The following is an 18,764-nucleotide window of genomic DNA, read 5'->3' on the forward strand; positions in this document are numbered from 1 at the left end:
GTGACTCAGTGGTGTCCATTAAAAAGTGGTGTCTCAGTGGTGCCCATTAAATCCAATTTTAATTTGTTTGTCTTCTTTTTTGTTTATGTCCACATTTTATTTACTCCCATTTTTAGTTGATAAATTGACCTTACGTCACACTATTTAGCGTGTCATTGTAATATTTTGAATATTAAACGTAAAGGTCCACCATCGCAACAATTTATCTTTTTATTGTTCCAATGTATCTAACATCAAGCTTTTGCAAATACTTTAGTCTTTAGTAAAAATCTCCTATCATTTTGTGTTTACAGCTCCTATGCAGACCTATATGTTTCCATGGCAATATAAGCAAACCATGTGTAATCTGATCCTGCAGACCCTTAGGCTGGGTTCACACGACCTATTTTCAGACGTAATGGAGGCGTTTTACGCCTCTAATTACGTCTGAAAAAACGGCTCCAATACGTCAGCAAACATCTGCCCATTACTTTCAATGGGCTTTACGATGTACTGTGCCGACGACCTGTCATTTTACGCGTCGCTGTCAAAAGACGGCACGTAAAAATACAGCCTTGTCAAAAGAAGTGCAAGACACTTCTTCGGACGTAATTGGAGCCGTTTTTCATTGGCTCTATTGAAAATAGCTCCAAAAACGCCTCAAAAAAACGTCTGAAAAGAAGCCTCAAAAGAAGCTCCAAATTTCATTTTCAGCTTCAAAAACGCCTGAAAATCAGAGGCTGTTTTCTCTGAAATCAGCTCCGTATTTTCAGACGTAATTGCAGTTATCGTGTGCACATACCCTTAGGCCTCATGCACACGACCCGTAATAATGGGCTCATAGACTTCTATTGGCCACGGGTACCTTCCCGTTTTCTTACGGGAAGGTGCCCATGCCGTTGAAAAAGATAGAACATGTCCTATTTCAGGCCGTAATAACGGCATGGGCAGCCCATAGAAGTCTATGGAGCTCCCGTAATGACGGGTGGCTACGTGTGTGCACCCGTCATTACGGCAGCGTTGCTAGGCGATGTCGGTAAATAGTCACTGTCCAGGGTGCTGAAAGAGTTAACTTATCGGCAGTAACTCTTTCAGCACCCTGGACAGTGAATTCCGATCACAATATAGAGCAACCTGTAAAAAAAAAGACGTTCATACTTACCGAGAACTTCCTGCTTCTTCCTCCAGTCCGGCCTCCCGGCCATTGCCTTGGTGACGCGTCACTCTCGACATCCGACCCGACATCACATCACATGCTGCAGCGGTCACATGGACTGCCGCGTCATCCAGGGATGTCGGGCTGGATGTCAAGAGAGGGACGCGTCACCAAGGCAACGGCCGGATAAGTATGAATTTCTTTTACTTTTACCTCGGAAAGGGCTGCCCCTTCTCCCTATCCTGCACTGATAGAGAGAAGGGGCTGCCGATTAGTGCAGTGCAATTTTGCATTGAAAACGTGCCCGTAAATACGGGTGGAATACTGGTGACACCGGAACCGTATTTACGGGCACGGGTCCGTAAATACTGCTGCAACACGGGTCGAATACGTGTGACACCGGACCCGTATTTACGCCAGTATTTACAGGTGGGAAGAAGTACGGTCGTGTGCATGAGGCCTTACTCTCACTAACTTACATTTAATAGGTTAGCAAGAAGTTGGGGACAGATGGATTGTAATAGGACTGCAGGATCAGATTACACAGGGTGTGTTTTTCAGTCTGCTACCATTGAAACATAGGACATAGGTCTGCATAGGAGCTGTAGACACAAAACGATAGAATATTTTTAATCAAGACTATTTGCAAAGCTGCTTCACTCTTCATGTTAGATACACTGGAAAAAATTATACAATTATAAAAGAAAATGGTTGTAAAGGTGGACATAGCTTTTAAATCTAGAAGATAAATCTTTGCCATGTCTCTAAGAGAAGGACATTTATAGCACTCCCTTTAAAAGGTACATTCTGGCCAAATATGGATTTAATTTAAACGCTAGGTAAACAATATTTAGTAATAGCTCTAAACCCATGGACCACTTAAGGTGCCCTTCAAGCGTAAAGGTTCCTCTTAGGAAAAGAAGAAAAACATGAAATCATTGTATTACATGAGTACATTTCGTATATATTCTTTACTTTGATGTCATATATGATCACTTAATTAGTCACTTGGTGTTTATATAAGACTATGATAATCTAGGACATTTTTGGCAGAGCACTGAAAAGTTAAAATTCCCTCTATGAACAAATAATCAAAAAGTTGAAAAAGTGCTTTGAGATTATAAATACCTAATTTTTCTAATTGTTAGGGGTGATGTAAGGGAAGAAGAATGTGACAGGGTCTGAAGCTTGCAGATGTTATTGTATTCACGTTAGTTAATAGATGATAAGGCGAGAATCTTAATGGATATCTAAGCCTTAAAGACAAATGACCTTCTTTATGTTACGTGTATTTTTGTACTGTCAGTTTACCATTCCTAGTAAATAGAAGTTCATAAACAGTATAAAGGATAATTGCTTTAGCTCCGCACCAGTTGGTCGGGAAATCTTGATAATTTAGCATGCGACCAAAATAGTCCATTGCCAGTTTATTATTTATATTACCCAATAGCCCAACACTAGTGTCTTTACTATGTCATCTGGGGAAGGTTGCAATGGGCCCTTCGGGGGGGACGGGGGACTGTGGCTAGTCATCATGAGTCATATATATGTAGGCTCCCTATCAGGGCTTTATGAATGTGTATGTCACTATGCAAGAATCTCTGTGCTAGTGTTGTTGTCCCAATGTCATCTCGCCTTGTTTTAATCAAATTTACATAAACCATAGTAGCATTGTAGGCCTTGCCATGAGTCTATATATGTATATTATATAAATTACCCTGGAGGACTAGCTAATGAACCCGAGAGTACCCACTGCTGCACCGCAGCTCCCAAAGAGCCCACCTCTGCCCCAGGGAGGACCAACTGCTATGCTTGGATCTATATTTGTATATATTTTATATATATACAGTGAAGGAAATAAGTATTTGATCCCTTCCTGATTTTGTAAGTTTGCCCACTGTCAAAGACATGAGCAGTCTAGAATTTTTAGGCTAAGTTAATTTTACCAGTGAGAGATAGATTATATATATAAAAAAAAAAAAGAAAATCACATAGTCAGAATTATATATATTTATTTGCATTCTGCACAGAGAAATAAGTATTTGATCCCCTACCAACCATTAAGAGTTCAGCCTCCTCCAGACCAGTTACACGCTCCAAATCAACTTGGTGCCTGCATTAAAGACAGCTGTCTTACATGGTCACCTGTATAAAAGACTCCTGTCCACAGACTCAATTAATCAGTCTGACTCTAACCTCTACAACATGGGCAAGACCAAAGAGCTTTCTAAGGATGTCAGGGACAAGATCATAGACCTGCACAAGGCTGGAATGGGCTACAAAAACATAAGTAAGACGCTGGGTGAGAAGGAGACAACTGTTGGTGCAATAGTAAGAAAATGGAAGACATACAAAATGACTGTCAATCGGCATCGATCTGGGGCTCCATGCAAAATCTCACCTCGTGGGGTATCCTTGATCCTGAGGAAGGTGAGAGCTCAGCCGAAAACTACACGGGGGGAACTTGTTAATGATCTCAAGGCAGCTGGGACCACAGTCACCAAGAAAACCATTGGTAACACATTACGCCGTAATGGATTAAAATCCTGCAGTGCCCGCAAGGTCCCCCTGCTCAAGAAGGCACATGTACAGGCCCGTCTGAAGTTTGCAAATGAACATCTGGATGATTCCGAGAGTGATTGGGAGAAGGTGCTGTGGTCAGATGAGACTAAAATTGAGCTCTTTGGCATTAACTCAACTCGCCGTGTTTGGAGGAAGAGAAATGCTGCCTATGACCCAAAGAACACTGTCCCCACTGTCAAGCATTGAGGTGGAAACATTATGTTTTGGGGGTGTTTCTCTGCTAAGGGCACAGGACTACTTCACCACATCAATGGGAGAATGGATGGAGCCATGTACCGTCAAATCCTGAGTCACAACCTCCTTCCCTCCACCAGGACATTAAAAATGGCTCGTGGCTGGGTCTTCCAGCACGACAATGACCCGAAAAATACAGCCAAGGCAACAAAGGAGTGGCTCAAAAAGAAGCACATTAAGGTCATGGAGTGGCCTAGCCAGTCTCCAGACCTTAATCCCATCGAAAACTTATGGAGGGAGCTGAAGATCCGAGTTGCCAAGCGACAGCCTCGAAATCTTAATGATTTACAGATGATCTGCAAAGTGGAGTGGGCCAAAATTCCATCTAACATGTGTGCAAACCTCATCATCAACTACAAAAAACGTCTGACTGCTATGCTTGCCAAAAAGGGTTTTGCCACCAAGTATTAAGTCTTGTTTGCCAAAGGGATCAAATACTTATTTCTCTGTGCACAATGCAAATAAATATATATAATTTTGACAATGTGATTGTCTGTTTTTTTTTTTATATAATCTATCTCTCACTGGTAAAATTAACCTAGCCTAAAAATTCTAGACTGTTCATGTCTTTGACAGTGGGCAAACTTACAAAATCAGCAAGGGATCAAATACTTATTTCCTTCACTGTATATATATCTATATATACACATATATTGTGAGACAGTGACATGTAAAGTCATTGAGGGAAGGTACATTTCCCCTAGAATCCTGTCATATGTATCCTGGGCTCCAGGGAATGAGTAGTTCTTGCAATAGAAAGCTCTAGCTTTCCAATCTCGGCTTAAGGAAAAGCCGGAAAAAAGGGCCTGGAGTTGGATTGGAGAAGAGCAGGGCGGGTTCCTCAATCCCTAGTCCATCTCTGTTTGTAGGACAAGGCTGCTGCTCAATTAGCTGCACCTGTAGCCTGTGTATAAAAAAGGTGCAGACACAGTGTGTGTGAGTCTCACCCCTGACTCAGACTGGAGACTACTAAGGCTGGAGTAGCCTGTATTCTATGTGAGTAAAGACCTGTGTTACTTTGTGTCCAGTGCCTGGTAGGAAGGCACTCGGTATAGTTAGATAATATCTTGTTTAGTTAGTGCTCAGACGAGCAGGATTTATTTTGTATTTTGCCTTGTTGTACAAGAGGCTGTTTCTTTGACAAGAATAAAAACACAGGCAAAGCCCTGTTATGACTTTTAATGCACGGTGTCCCTGTCTCTGGCTACAAAGAAACTGCTGTACCAACCTCTCCTGATGCTAAACCCTCACATATGGTGGCCGATGCGGGCACAGTCTTAAAGAGACATACACCTATTTAAAAGGACTTTTTCTGCTCCAAGTGGAAAATCGTTGCTAGGGGCAACAACACAATTTTTTCTCCTCGAGAGTGCTTGGAAGTGTATGTCTTGGGTGAAGGCGGCAACAGGGCTAAAAGAGACTGTTAAAATGGATGAAATACTTAAACAACTGATTCAGGCTAATATCAACCAGGGGAAGATAAGCACAGCTCTGCAAGAAGCCAGCACGACTGGTGCATGAGGAAGCCATGCGTGCACAGGCTGAAACCAATATTCTGCTGGGTGAAGCCCACAGACTGGCCTTAAAAGAACAGCAGTAAATTAATCGCTATTTGCAAGACCAAATTCAGGCCTCAGTGGAGAGGTCAGCGGGGCCTCATGGTTTGCGCCAAACCACTCGTGCAGCGGTACAGACATCTCTGCAGAAGATGACATCCACAGACGACGTTGAGGCCTATCTCATGGTGTTTGAGCGAGTGGCAGAACGAGAGAAGTTACCTTCAGATCAGTGGGCAGCAGTGGTGGCACCTTTCCTAACCGGAGAGCCGCAAAAGGCGTACTTTGATCTCAATGAGCAGGATGCCAAGGATTACTCCAAGCTGAAGGGTGAGATCCTTGCCCTTCTGGGTGTTAATATGAATGTGCGTGCTCGACGGGTGCACAACTGGACTTTCGTGGAACACCTACCTGCGCGATCACAAATGTATGATCTTGTCCATCTTGCAAGGAAATGGCTACAGCCAGAGGAATCAACACCTGCGCAGATCGTGGAGAGAGTGGTGCTTGACAAATACATCCGCTCCTTACGACCGAAGGTTCAGCGTTGGGTCGGTCAAGGAGATCCTACAGATGCGGAACAGCTGGTGAACCTGATTGAAAGGTACAGAGCTACTCAGGATCTACTCCAAGAAGTACCGCCTGGATGTTCTAACCCCAGGAACAGCAAATCGTGCGGAGCACCGGTAAGACTGTTCCATTTACTAGAGGAGTGAGAAATGTCTTTAAGGGAGGTGGCTCAGAAGGGCAGCAGACGGAGGGAAGAAATCCCAGAGAGACACTGAAGGCCAGACCAGGGTCTCAAGTTGGGGACCGGGGCCGCATACAGTGCTGGCGGTGTTATGGACCTGGGCATATTGCTGCCAATTGTTCCCTGACTACTGAGCCAATGGAGTGTGATGCAGCAAGGCGAATATCCTTGTTTGCACGTCCTGTTTGTTCTGCTGAGACTGTTTACGAGACTGAGCATCAAATGTGTGTTGTAAAAGTGGAGGGGTGTACTGTGAGTGCCTTGCTGGATTCTGGGAGTCTGGTTACCCTGGTGCATGCCAGCCTGATAGACCCTGGAACATTCAGCGGACATAGTATAGGGGTCCTGTGCATACATGGGGACACTAAAGAATACCCCACCGCTTTGGTCACTCTAGAGACTTCCTGTGGAACCGCTTGCCATGAAGTGGGTGTGGTCAAGTCCCTGATGCACAGTGTGATCCTGGGGAGAGACTTCCCAGTGTTCTGGGACTTGTGGAGGAAGAAAGATGTAACCTCCACTGTAAATGTTAATGATGGTATTAATGTGTGCGCTGTGATTAGCCCAGAACCCTTTAACGAAGATGCTGAGGTGCCAGCAGTAGGGGTGACCACTGAGCCTGATAAATTTCCTCTGTCTGTTTTTGCTGGTGAAACAGATGAGCAGGAGGAAATTTCTGAGATACCAGAGTTAAATGTATCACGTAACAATTTTGGGACCGCTCAACTTAGCGATCCCACATTGGTAAAAGCCAGGGAAAATACTAAGGTATTAAATGGAGTGCCTCAACATCCAGGGGCTGATAAGGTGTTTCCACACATGGCGGTTAACCAGGATTTGCTGTATCGGATAGATAACGTACGTGGGGAGGTTGTTGAACAGCATGTGATACCCCAACCGTATCGTAGAACGGTGTTGGACCTGGCTCATAAACACGTGCTGGGTGGACATCTAGGTTGCGAAAAGACAAGAGAGCGTATCTTGCAACGATTCTTCTGGCCGGGGGTATATACGGAAGTTCAGAGGTATTGCGAGTCCTGCCCGGAGTGTCAGATAACGGCTCCTATGCCACATTTTAGGAGTCCGCTGGTGCCTTTGCCTATCATTGGGATCCCTTTTGAGAGAATTGCCATGGATCTGGTCGGCCCTTTAGTCAAATCCTCTAGAGGACATCAATATATCCTAGTGGTGTTGGACTATGCCACACGCTACCCTGAGGCAGTCCCTTTGCGAAATTCCTCTTCAAAAGCCATTGCAAGAGAGTTGTTTTACATGTTTTCCCGTACTGGTTTACCTAAGGAAATCCTTACCGATCAGGGAACTCCCTTTATGTCCAAAATCACCAAGGAATTATGTAAACTGCTGAAAATTAAACACCTGCGTACCTCTATATATCACCCTCAAACTGATGGTCTTGTCGAAAGATTCAATAAGACATTAAAAGGCATGTTGAGGAGGGTGGTTAGTAAGGATGGGAAGGATTGGGACTGTCTTCTGCCCTATTTGATGTTCGCTGTACGTGAAGTTCCTCAATCATCCACAGGGTTTTCTCCTTTCGAACTTGTATACGGCAGACAACCCCGTGGTCTCCTGGACATAGCCAAGGAAACCTGGGAGCAAGAGTCCACACCTTATAGGAGTGTAATTGAGCATGTCACGTTGATGCAAGACCGAATCGCTGCGGTCATGCCGATAGTTAAGGAAAACTTGGAGCAAGCTCAGGATGCAGCAGAGCAGGGTGTATAACCGAACTGCTAAAGTTAGAAATTTTAACTCTGGTGATCGAGTGTTGGTCTTAGTGCCAACTGTAGAAAGCAAATTTCTTGCTAGATGGCAAGGGCCGTATGAGATAATTGAAAAGGTGGGGGATGTAAATTATAAAGTTTACCAAACAGGTAAAAGGAAGACAGTGCAGTTATACCATGTGAACTTAATTAAGCCATGGAAAGAAAGAGAGACCCTCGTGGCAGTAAGGACCCCCTATAGTCCTAACCCAGATGTGTATGTGTCAGAATCCCTCACAAAGCCACAGAAACAGGAGACAAAGAGTTTGTGCAGAGAAACACAGACGTGTTTTCAGAACTGCCAGGACAGACCAGTATAATAAAACATGACATTGTGACCGAGCCTCAGGTTCGGGTCCACTTGAAACCCTACAGAGTCCCTGAATCTCGTAGACAAGCCATATCTGAGGAGGTCAAGAAAATGCTAGACCTTGGGATTATTGAAGAGTCAAAAAGTGAATGGTCAAGTCCCATTGTATTGATTCCGAAACCAGATGGGTCATTGCGTTTCTGTAACGACTTCCGCAAGTTAAATGAGATGTCAAAGTTTGACGCATACCCAATGCCAAGAGTTGACGAGTTAATAGAGAGACTGGGCCATTCAAGGTATTTTTCAACACTTGATTTAACTAAAGGCTATTGGCAAGTACCCCTCACGGAGGGCGCCAAAGAGAAAACTGTGTTCATCACCCCGGATGGTCTGTTTCAATATATTTGTATACCATTTGGGCTACATGGGGCTCCAGCGACCTTTCAAAGGTTAATGGACATAGTCCTCAAACCCCATCGTTGGTATGCTTCGGCATATCTGGACGACATTATAATCTTTAGTGATGACTGGGAAAGCCACTTACCAAAAGTACAAGCAGTACTAAACTCCCTCAGAGCCACGGGTTTTACAGCAAACCCAAAGAAATGTTCCTTAGGCTTGGAGGAAGCACGGTATCTGGGGTACATAATTGGGAGAGGGGTGATAAAGCCACAGGTCAACAAAGTTGAGGCTATCCAAAACTGGCCCCAGCCCTCAACCAAAAATCAGGTCAGAGCTTTTCTAGAAATTGTAGGTTATTACCGCAGGTTCATTCCAAACTTTGCCAGCACAGCAGCGCCCCTGACAGATCTTACCAAGGGAAGTAAGTCTGTCATGGTCAAGTGGGACACGAAGGCTGAAAGCGCCTTTCAAGAGTTGAAACTGGCCCTGTGTAACCAACCAGTCTTAGTCACTCCTAACTTCAAAAAGGAGTTTGTTGTCCAAACTGATGCTTCTAATGTGGGGCTCGGAGCAGTTCTGTCACAAGAGGTGGGTGGTGAGGAACATTCTGTGACCTATTTGAGCAGAAAACTTACCCCGGCTGAGAAAAACTATAGCATAGTTGAACGGGAGTGCTTGGCAATTAAGTGGGCACTTGAGTCCCTGAGATATTATTTATTGGGTTGTCGGTTTAGGTTGGTTACAGACCACTCTCCTCTTACGTGGATGTGTCAAGCTAAAGATAGAAATGCAAGAGTTACAGGGTGGTTTCTTACTTTGCAGAACTTCAAATATACTGTGGAACACAGGGCAGGAAAACTGCAGGGCAATGCTGACGCTTTGTCTAGGACACACTGCCTTGTAGCTAAATGTGTCCGATCCCACGGGCTCGAACAGAGGAAGAGGGTATGTGAGACAGTGACAGGTAAAGTCATTGAGGGAAGGTACATTTCCCCTAGAATCCTGTCATATGTATCCTAGGCTCCAGGGAATGAGTAGTTCTTGCAATAGAAAGCGCTAGCTTTCCAATCTCGGCTTAAGGAAAAGCCGGAAAAAAGGGCCTGGAGTTGGATTGGAGAAGAGCAGGGCGGGTTCCCCAATCCCTAGTCCATCTCTGTTTGTAGGACAAGGCTGCTGCCCAATTAGCTGCACCTGTAGCCTGTGTATAAAAAGGTGCAGACACATTGTGTGTGAGTCTCACCCCTGACTCAGACTGGAGACTACTAAGGCTGGAGTAGCCTGTATTCTATGTGAGTAAAGACCGGTGTTACTTTGTGTCCAGTGCCTGGTAGGAAGGCACTCGGTATAGTTAGATAATATCTTGTTTAGTTAGTGCTCAGACGAGCAGGATTTATTTTGTATTTTGCCTTGTTGTACAAGAGGCTGTTTCTTTGACAAGAATAAAAACACAGGCAAAGCCCTGTTATGACTTTTAATGCACGGTGTCCCTGTCTCTGGCTACAAAGAAACCGCTGTACCAACCTCTCCTGATGCTAAACCCTCACAATATATATATATATATATATATATATGTACGTGCTATATATATGTGTGAGCGTATGCAAGTATGTGTATTTCCGACATTTGGAATTTGCAACAATGCAGGAACTAAGTGGTCCTAATGATGCCAGATTATCAGAACTTTATTGTGTATGTGCAGTATACCATTATAGTCAATTGGTGTGCCATTAACATTAGTTTGAAGATGTTTAAAAATGGGGACCTATCTCAGCTACAGAGACTTAACCTACAATATAATAAATAAAAACCTGTAACAATATCTGATTGTTCCTTAGGTCAACTAAGTATTAAAGGGGTTGTCCAGTTTAAAATACCCCAGCTTACGCTCTGTACAAATCATGTTGGGGCACTAAGTACGAACAATACCTCGGAAAGTATGTCCCAGACACACAGAACAGACTACAACCAAATGTATGCTATAAAGACACTCTTCTGGCATATGTCTAGCCAATAAAATCTACGGGCACGTTTGACATATACGTTAGGAGAATTTCCCAACATATACGCCAATGTAGTGCCCGAACATGATGGGAACACAGCCTTACATGGTTTATTCTCCAGAGTGCCACTGTAGGGAAGACCAAACATTGCAGAGTGCCCATTGAAAGCCATGGTTCTCCATTATTTCCAACATGGTAAATAGAGACTCCCTCCGTATTAGTTTAACATAACCTAATAGGACATTGAGCAATGTGTTGTCTAAAGCAGACAACTATTATAAAATATACATTATATTAGAAATGTTTCCCAATGTACTGACAACCCCAAATAGCTATATGGGGAAGATTTCATCAGACATGGATTTATATCTGTGCTGTCATTTTCTCTTGAGCTTTGATTATTGTTCCAAATATAAAAGAGGAAGAATCGAACCATCTGCCGCTATTTACACCATTCACATATTATATATCACCTGTCTCTACACAACCTGGCAACGTTCCCCGATGGATATCCAGACTAGAGACAATATGCTCTAACAGTATGTAAATATTGGGTTCACTAAACATTGTTTGGCTCCTGTGACAACGTTTTTATAATAGACCTACAAGTAAATATGAGATTGTTGGTCTCTTTTTATTCTTCACCGCTTACAGATGGCGGCATTGCAATTCTAAAGCTATAGGTCCCGATAAAATTCAACTTTGCCTTGAATGTTGCAATGCCTATGTCAGTCACACTGTAGTCAGCTTTCAGAGGTACTGCAATTATCTGAATACTCCCTTGTGTAAATATGTTTTTTGTTATATTTTTCATTTCTTAAATATACGCAGTTGATAACTGTGTGGTTGTAGATTTTCATACTATGTACCGCCCCCTACTGTACATTATAATATTATTAGAAATCACCAAGGAGATTTATTACCATATAATCTCGGAATGCATTTATACAGGTCCAGGACCTCTGAGGTGTCTCCTAATATTCTTATAACTTAAAGAAAGGGGTATGTTGGTCCTTATAACATACACCTCAGCTGCTGCAGAACCTCTATTGGAAGAATAAGGAGGCACTTCCTGTCCACCATCAATCACATTATATGAGACATCTTCATTCTTTTCATGAGGATAGTCGGCAGCAGTTGTATTTTATGTTCTGCAACAACTGGGGCACAGTACTATGTAATACACACACTGCTGCTGCTGAAGAACCTCTTTTTAAAGAAAGGAAGGAGATAGAGCTTCCAACACAAATGATTTGTGACAGACGACTGCTGGAGCAGATAAGTAGCACCCATGTAGTGCCGTTATTCTCTGTATAATTGTCAGGTTCTGACATCAGAAATTGATGTTTATACCAATATTGTAATTTTCCATTTACGTGTATTATATGTTATTGTTATTATTATTATTATTATTATTATCATCATGTTCTTACATCTTGATTGGACATTTCCCAGTAGGGTCTCTCTCCATATGACATAACTTCCCATACTACAATGCCATAACTCCATGCATCACTAGCGGATGTGAATTTACGGTATGAAATGGCTTCCGGTGCCGTCCATCTTATCGGTATCTTCCCACCCTGTAGAGATGAAAGTCATTTTTAATTAAGCATGCAATAGAATTTTTTTACAAAGTATGCATATTATCTAGTTCAGGACTGGATAAAACAATATGCTATCGCATTAGAGGGTGGGGTGAATGGTGGAATATAATAAACAGTCAATGTTAATGTTACAATATCCATGGTAGCAGATCTATTATGTCATTGGATGATATAAAGTAGCCTATGTATGCTACAAATGGACACCAAACATATGTCATCAATATTATTTCCATAGATGCATCCTTAAATCTGTTCTCATCATGTTTTCATTTACAAACACACCACAATTACCAGCACAATTATATATCTCATTAATAGATAAATACATTATTCCTGGACGCTATAACTTTAATGGCTTCATATAGGATTTGTACTGTATATGTATTGATTGTGTTGTTTCTTTTGTAAATAAATGTGCTTTACTTTATCAAATGTGTTTGGGCATCCAGATGATATGGCCATACAAATAAAGATATAATGGACAAAAAGTGCAACAGCAGTGACATCATCTCACCAACGCAGATCTGATTTCAATCCTCTGTGATCAGCTGTTAGCGCTGGCTATACATGTAGTAAATGTAGTATTACACGACAGCCATTTAAATGAATGACTGACCATAAAATACATGGATGAGCTGGGTCTGCTAGAGCGGGAGATGCTCTTTGTGAGCATCTCTCATAAAAAGATGGTCTCGAGCGAAGTATCCCCTCTATGATGTCTATATGCCTTAATAGGGCACACAAAAGGGTCTGTCTTCATAAGACATATCCTTTAAATCTGGGGTCTCTTGCATTCCCAGAATCATTGACTGCAAATCTACCTAGTTAGCAAGGATTGGACTGGACCACCAGAATGCCAGGGAATCCTTAATTGGGCTTAGGTTTTGACATAGTAACAGAAATGGGTACAGAAGGTCCAGCAGAAGACAAACCCATCCAAAGCTGACTTTGAAGCAGATCACATTCTGGTAGAGTCTAACACTTTTTAGGATTGAGCTATAAACACTTCATTCAACCTTATTAACTATTTGCTCAGATGATGAAATTAAAGGTGGACATGCACATATTCAGTATAGCTGCAGGATAGCCCCAATTTCCTGTGACAACCCCACAGGAACGGAAGTCCGACACTGGACTACACAACTAGACATTCAGTAATAATTACTATATAGGACCCTGAGAAAGTAAGATGAAAACCCCCGTGGGGGCTAAAGAAAAACAGCTAAATAGATTTGTAGTACCTTGACAGAAGAGAACAACTCGGGAACTTGAGGACAAGTTCTTGAGGATAGCCCTGTCCTACAGTCTACACTATATAGATAGTAATCTCATGGCAGCTAAAATAACACTTTACTAACAAGCTACATGGATAAGATGATTAAGAGGTTGGAATAACATGTCAGCATTTTGTGTTCTTATTGTGATGACAGATAGATATATTACATAATGATGAATAACTATGCACCAATATCCCACCTCCCACGTGATGCACCATGAACAGGCGCCATGTGTTTAGGGAATATTTAACATCCTATTACAATGCACAGCCATGTTCTTCTATCACTAAAGGGATTACCATGGATGACAGCTGTGTTACCCTCTATACTAATTGCACAGGATATACGCCCTGTAACCTCGATCTGTGTGTTCTCATGTAAGGTGACCTTATATATATCGACATCATCTGTTCTAGGCCAATTTGGGAAATGCAATTTAATAGAGAAATCGATACATGTAAGTTATAATTAGACGAGTAATCCACAAATGTATTTGGTGGTGATGTAATAATCATTTTACATATCTACACATGGGTAACGGCGAAGTTTGTTTTCATACAGTTACATCTACTTGTGGGAATAGTGGATTTATTCAATATGGCTGCCTCTACAGCTGCCATGGGGCTTTCCTAGACACCTGATTGACAGATCCGCATAGTTATACAGTAATACATCTCCGGCTCCCTCATCATTGCATAGCTGTCAGATTCAGGGTATGTTCAGACGGGCTATTCTCAGCCATTTTTCGGGCCGTAAACGTCCTGAAAAATGGCTGAAGAATCAGAAGCAGAATACCTCCAAAAATCTGCCCATTGATTTCAATGGGGAAAAACGGCGTTACGTTCCCACGACGCAGTTTTTACGCGCCCGTATTTAAAAACTGCCGCGTAAATAAAGCCCCGTAAAAAAAAGTGCATGTCACTTCTTGAGCCATTTTTAGGGCCGTTTTTTATTGACTCAATACAAAAACAGCTCCAAAAAAACAGGCGTAAAAAACCCTAGTTGCTCAAAAAACGGCTGAAAATCAGGGGCTGTTTTCCCTTGAAAACAGCTTCGTATTTACAGCCGTATTTTGTTAAGCGTGTGAACATAGCCTTACTGGTAAAGTCGGGTGACAAACCATCTAAAAGCCATAATGTCTGTAACTATTATCCAAGTTTCTTAGAAATATCTAAAAATTGGCTGACTATTCATCAACTTATCAGAGGAGGGGAACTCAATGACTGGTCAGTTTTATTTTTCATTTTGGGTTACTATGCTTTTTCAATGGCTCCAGTGATCCTGTTGACTGTATCGGCCAGAAGAGCAGACATTCCCATATGTCTCCATAAACTTCTTTGCAGAGGCTTTCATCGTAAAATCACCCAAGAGCCCCTGTCTATCTCAGACCTCTCTAACAGTGGGAGATATCTCCCCTTTTTTTTTTCATTTTTCGCAGAGAGAAGCTTAATTGAACCTATGACTGTAGAGAGGGAAACCTGATCTAGTGTCAATGACAATGTATATTTGTCCATCAGAGATAAGTCAGACATACCATAGCCTTCACCCTAAAGCTAGTCATACACTTAAGATTAGGATTGGCCACAATGCGGCCATTCAATCCTATGTTGGATCGCTCATGCAATCCGCCATTAACATGCAGATAAGTAACATGGTTAAAAAGGAAAGTGTAAAAAAAAGCAAAGTGATGAATGATTGGCTGTTCATGACATACACACACAGTTTCAGACGAATTCTGGGTGAAAAAAAATTCAATGAGACTGCTCACTTATTCAGAAGATAGTGAAACATCGGCCATTGCGAATAACTGTTCATATAATTTTAAAACAATGATCGGCCGACTTTCATCTTCTGTGTATATGGCAACTAGCCTCTTCTTCTACTTGGATTTTTATAAAAATAAATGTAGCTGCAGCCTGAGACACAGAGGGGTTACTTGGAGCTTCTGGGCCCCAATGCAAAATTAAACAAACCTACCATGCACCATGACACACAGAGTAACAGTATGGACCCATAATGGATCTGCAATACGGCCATTTAGATGATACCTAACACCCAAATTCTATAGTTCTGTGCATAGCGTAACCACTATAGAAAATTCAACATCTATATACATGTGCAGCATAATGTAGCTAGCAGGAGTAGAATATTAACAGTTGGCAATTCCTCCTATATGAAATTAAAATATAGAAAAATATTTTATATTTTTTTAACCATGCATCTTAAACCTATTTTGCCTTATTGCTTGTGTATAACACGAGTGAGAACAAAACTTGGACACCTGGTTCTGGTGTTTATTTTCCAGACCCCGGATCTGGAACTTAACACCTGGACCTGTCCTGTGTGTGTATTATTCCCTTGCCATATTTTACGTATTGATTTTAACTTGGATCACATCAATGGAATTTGTTTGTGTGCTTTTCTAGTACAATAATGAAAGTGTTTGGTTGGTGTGGAGACTTTCCAGCTATAAATTGAATGCAGGAAAGACTTGCTGGGAAATTCTGAACACAAAGTAACAATGGGCAGGTTATGAAAGCTTTTACAGGATATCTAGGACGGCATGTACAGAACGCCAGATCAACGCCACTAATTCCCCTCTGCACACGTGCGCTTTTGACATTTATATGAGGGTCGTCTAGTGTATAACATAATGTTAGCAAACCCTGTCTGTACACGGTACCTACTGTTAGCAAACAATGCAAAGTTTAAAACTTTGACTCTAATTCTATTATTATTTTTAATATATATTTTAATTACAAATATTCTATTTGTTTTAGTTTTACATAATTCCAAAATCATTTAGAAGTTTAATGTTGCAGATAATTCGTATTTTGGTATAATTATCCGGCTAAACTGGGTTTTCTGGCAGCCTTGGCATACAAAGAATGCCAACCTAGATGCTTCGATTTGTGGAAAGACCAGATGAGCTGAAAAAGTTAAAGACAATGCTTATTTAAAATCAAAAAGACACTAACAGTTTAAAAACGCCTCTTTCTTTTATTTTACTATTCTATTCAGCTATTTCTGAGTTACCTTGATCTTCCGCACAGGTAATAGATGCTATGTGACAACCACTACTGGCAACCGATACAGTGGTCCCAGAGAAGGCGGTTGTCTCAGTGGCATACATAGAAGAGAGGTAACGCAGTTGCAAAGATCAAACTGTGCCTCCATTATGGTGCAGTGATTTGCCATACAGAACAGAAGGACCTGATGTTTGTGTCCCCACTCTATTCCCTTTTCATGATCCTTAGGCTAGTCCCCCCCTTATTTGCTAACAATTTAGCTCTTCTGTAGAGGGAATGCCTACATAGGCTCTTGCCACATAATAGGAAAGGGCAAAGGACCAACCAGGACAATGCCCTCTGTCTAAGGACACTTCGGAGCTGTATTGGCTGCCTCTGTGGTACGTATGCCCTTTGGGTTGTCTCTAACATTTCCACATGACTTAAAATCTGAAGGGCTATGAATACTATATATCTCTGCTTTTGCTCTGCCTATGTGTCAAATTAGTTCTTGCCGTTCTAGAGATATGGTATGTCATTCAATTCACGAACCAGGTAGCTCGGGATGAGTAGTAGTATACTTATATTTAGGTCCCTCCTAAAAACTGGTAGCGAATATGATTATCGTCAGTAAACAGTATTACATCCTAGGCTACAATCTTTGGAGCCTTCTAGATGAGTAGTTTAATTGCAAAGTTTTTTTAATGGTGCTCTCATATCACATTTTATACACAGCATATGACAGAAGAAACCTAGAAATCCGTAAGACACGATAGTAAAAAGCTTATCCAAAAAGTCTCACAAGTCTTCCAAGAAGTGTGGACAGCTGAGTAAGGTTAATTAACTCCATACTATACGTGGCTGGATAAAATAATTATTATATGTGGTAACAACTAAAAAGAATGCAGAGCAAAATAAACATTCCATGTTTTTCTCACCCTTGTCGTATACGCTGCCTCAGGATCATCCTCCAGGACACGAGACAACCCAAAGTCAGAAACTTTGCACACCAGGTTACCGTTTATGAGAATGTTCCTTGCAGCCAAGTCACGGTGGACGTAACCCATGTCCGAGAGATATTTCATGCCAGATGCAATACCACGCAGCATACCCACCAGCTGGATGACTGTAAATTGAGCATCATGTTTCTGGAAGGAATTTGAAGCACACAATTGAAATGCTAATTGGCCATCAAATTATTGTGAAGAGCTGGAAATAAATTATCAATTACATTCCTGTTTATAATTATCACATATCTGGCAAATTTAGTATAATTATGTTCATTTAGCGGATAAAAAGTGGTATATTGTTCTAATATATTAGAGGTAGACTCCAGACACTCTGGGGCTTGTACTGTAACAATTGGCAAAAATCCACAAATGGGATAACTACAGTTTATATAAGTAAAATCTGCTAAATAAAATACTAGTAATATTATTTGTTTCTAATATTTCTCATATTGTTTTATTATTTATTATAAAATAATAACGTTTAGGCTCACTTTTTAACATTATGCTGTATACACACAGAATTAATCTATGTTTAATAACTTTGTATAATGTAACATTATTTATCTCGTACTGATCCGGAGTTACAACCTGCTTAATATTCCAGAGCTTATGGAACCTATGAAAACTAAAGCAATGTATTAGGCCGGATTCATATAGGGTGGATATGCTGCTTAAAGGTACACAGCGTATCCGCCCTGATGGCCGCAGAGAATTCCGGGCTAAAAACCACACCAAATTGTGGTGCAGTTTTTTGCCCGGAATGTCCGCTGCGAAAAACTGCTGCACTAGTCTGCTGGCTGTAATTGGCTGCAGCGGCGGTCACATGGGATGAAAGTTATCCCAGGGGGCTGAGAATGGATTTATAGAGGGTTAGGCCTTATTCACACGACAGTGAAAAAAAATGTCCATTTAAAACTGATCAACTGTCAGTTTTTCATGGCCATTTTGCATCAGTTTGTCTCTAAATTTTCATCCGTTTCAAGTCCATCTGTCCGTCTTTAATGGCCGTTTGACATCCATTTTGCATCAGTTTTTCATGGCCGTTAAAAAAACGAATGAATTTCATTGGTCAGGCTTTTTTTGTCCCAGCCCCCTGAAAACAACCAA

The 18,764-nt window shown here is 41.6% G+C and overlaps 1 protein-coding gene across 1 annotated transcript in view; it reads right to left on the reverse strand.

The window, feature by feature from the left end:
- EPHA3 (EPH receptor A3) overlaps positions 1 to 18,764 on the reverse strand; it is a 349,426-nt gene that overhangs the window by 33,545 nt on the left and 297,117 nt on the right. The window contains exons 13-14 of the mRNA XM_075854459.1: positions 17,586 to 17,795; positions 12,189 to 12,338 (exon numbers count right to left, since the gene is read on the reverse strand). Of these exons, the coding sequence (XP_075710574.1) occupies positions 12,189 to 12,338; positions 17,586 to 17,795 (360 nt within the window). The remainder of the gene's footprint in view (positions 1 to 12,188; positions 12,339 to 17,585; positions 17,796 to 18,764) is intronic.

The sequence above is a fragment of the Rhinoderma darwinii genome, chromosome 2 (genome assembly GCF_050947455.1).
Source record: "Rhinoderma darwinii isolate aRhiDar2 chromosome 2, aRhiDar2.hap1, whole genome shotgun sequence".
NCBI lineage: Eukaryota > Metazoa > Chordata > Amphibia > Anura > Rhinodermatidae > Rhinoderma > Rhinoderma darwinii.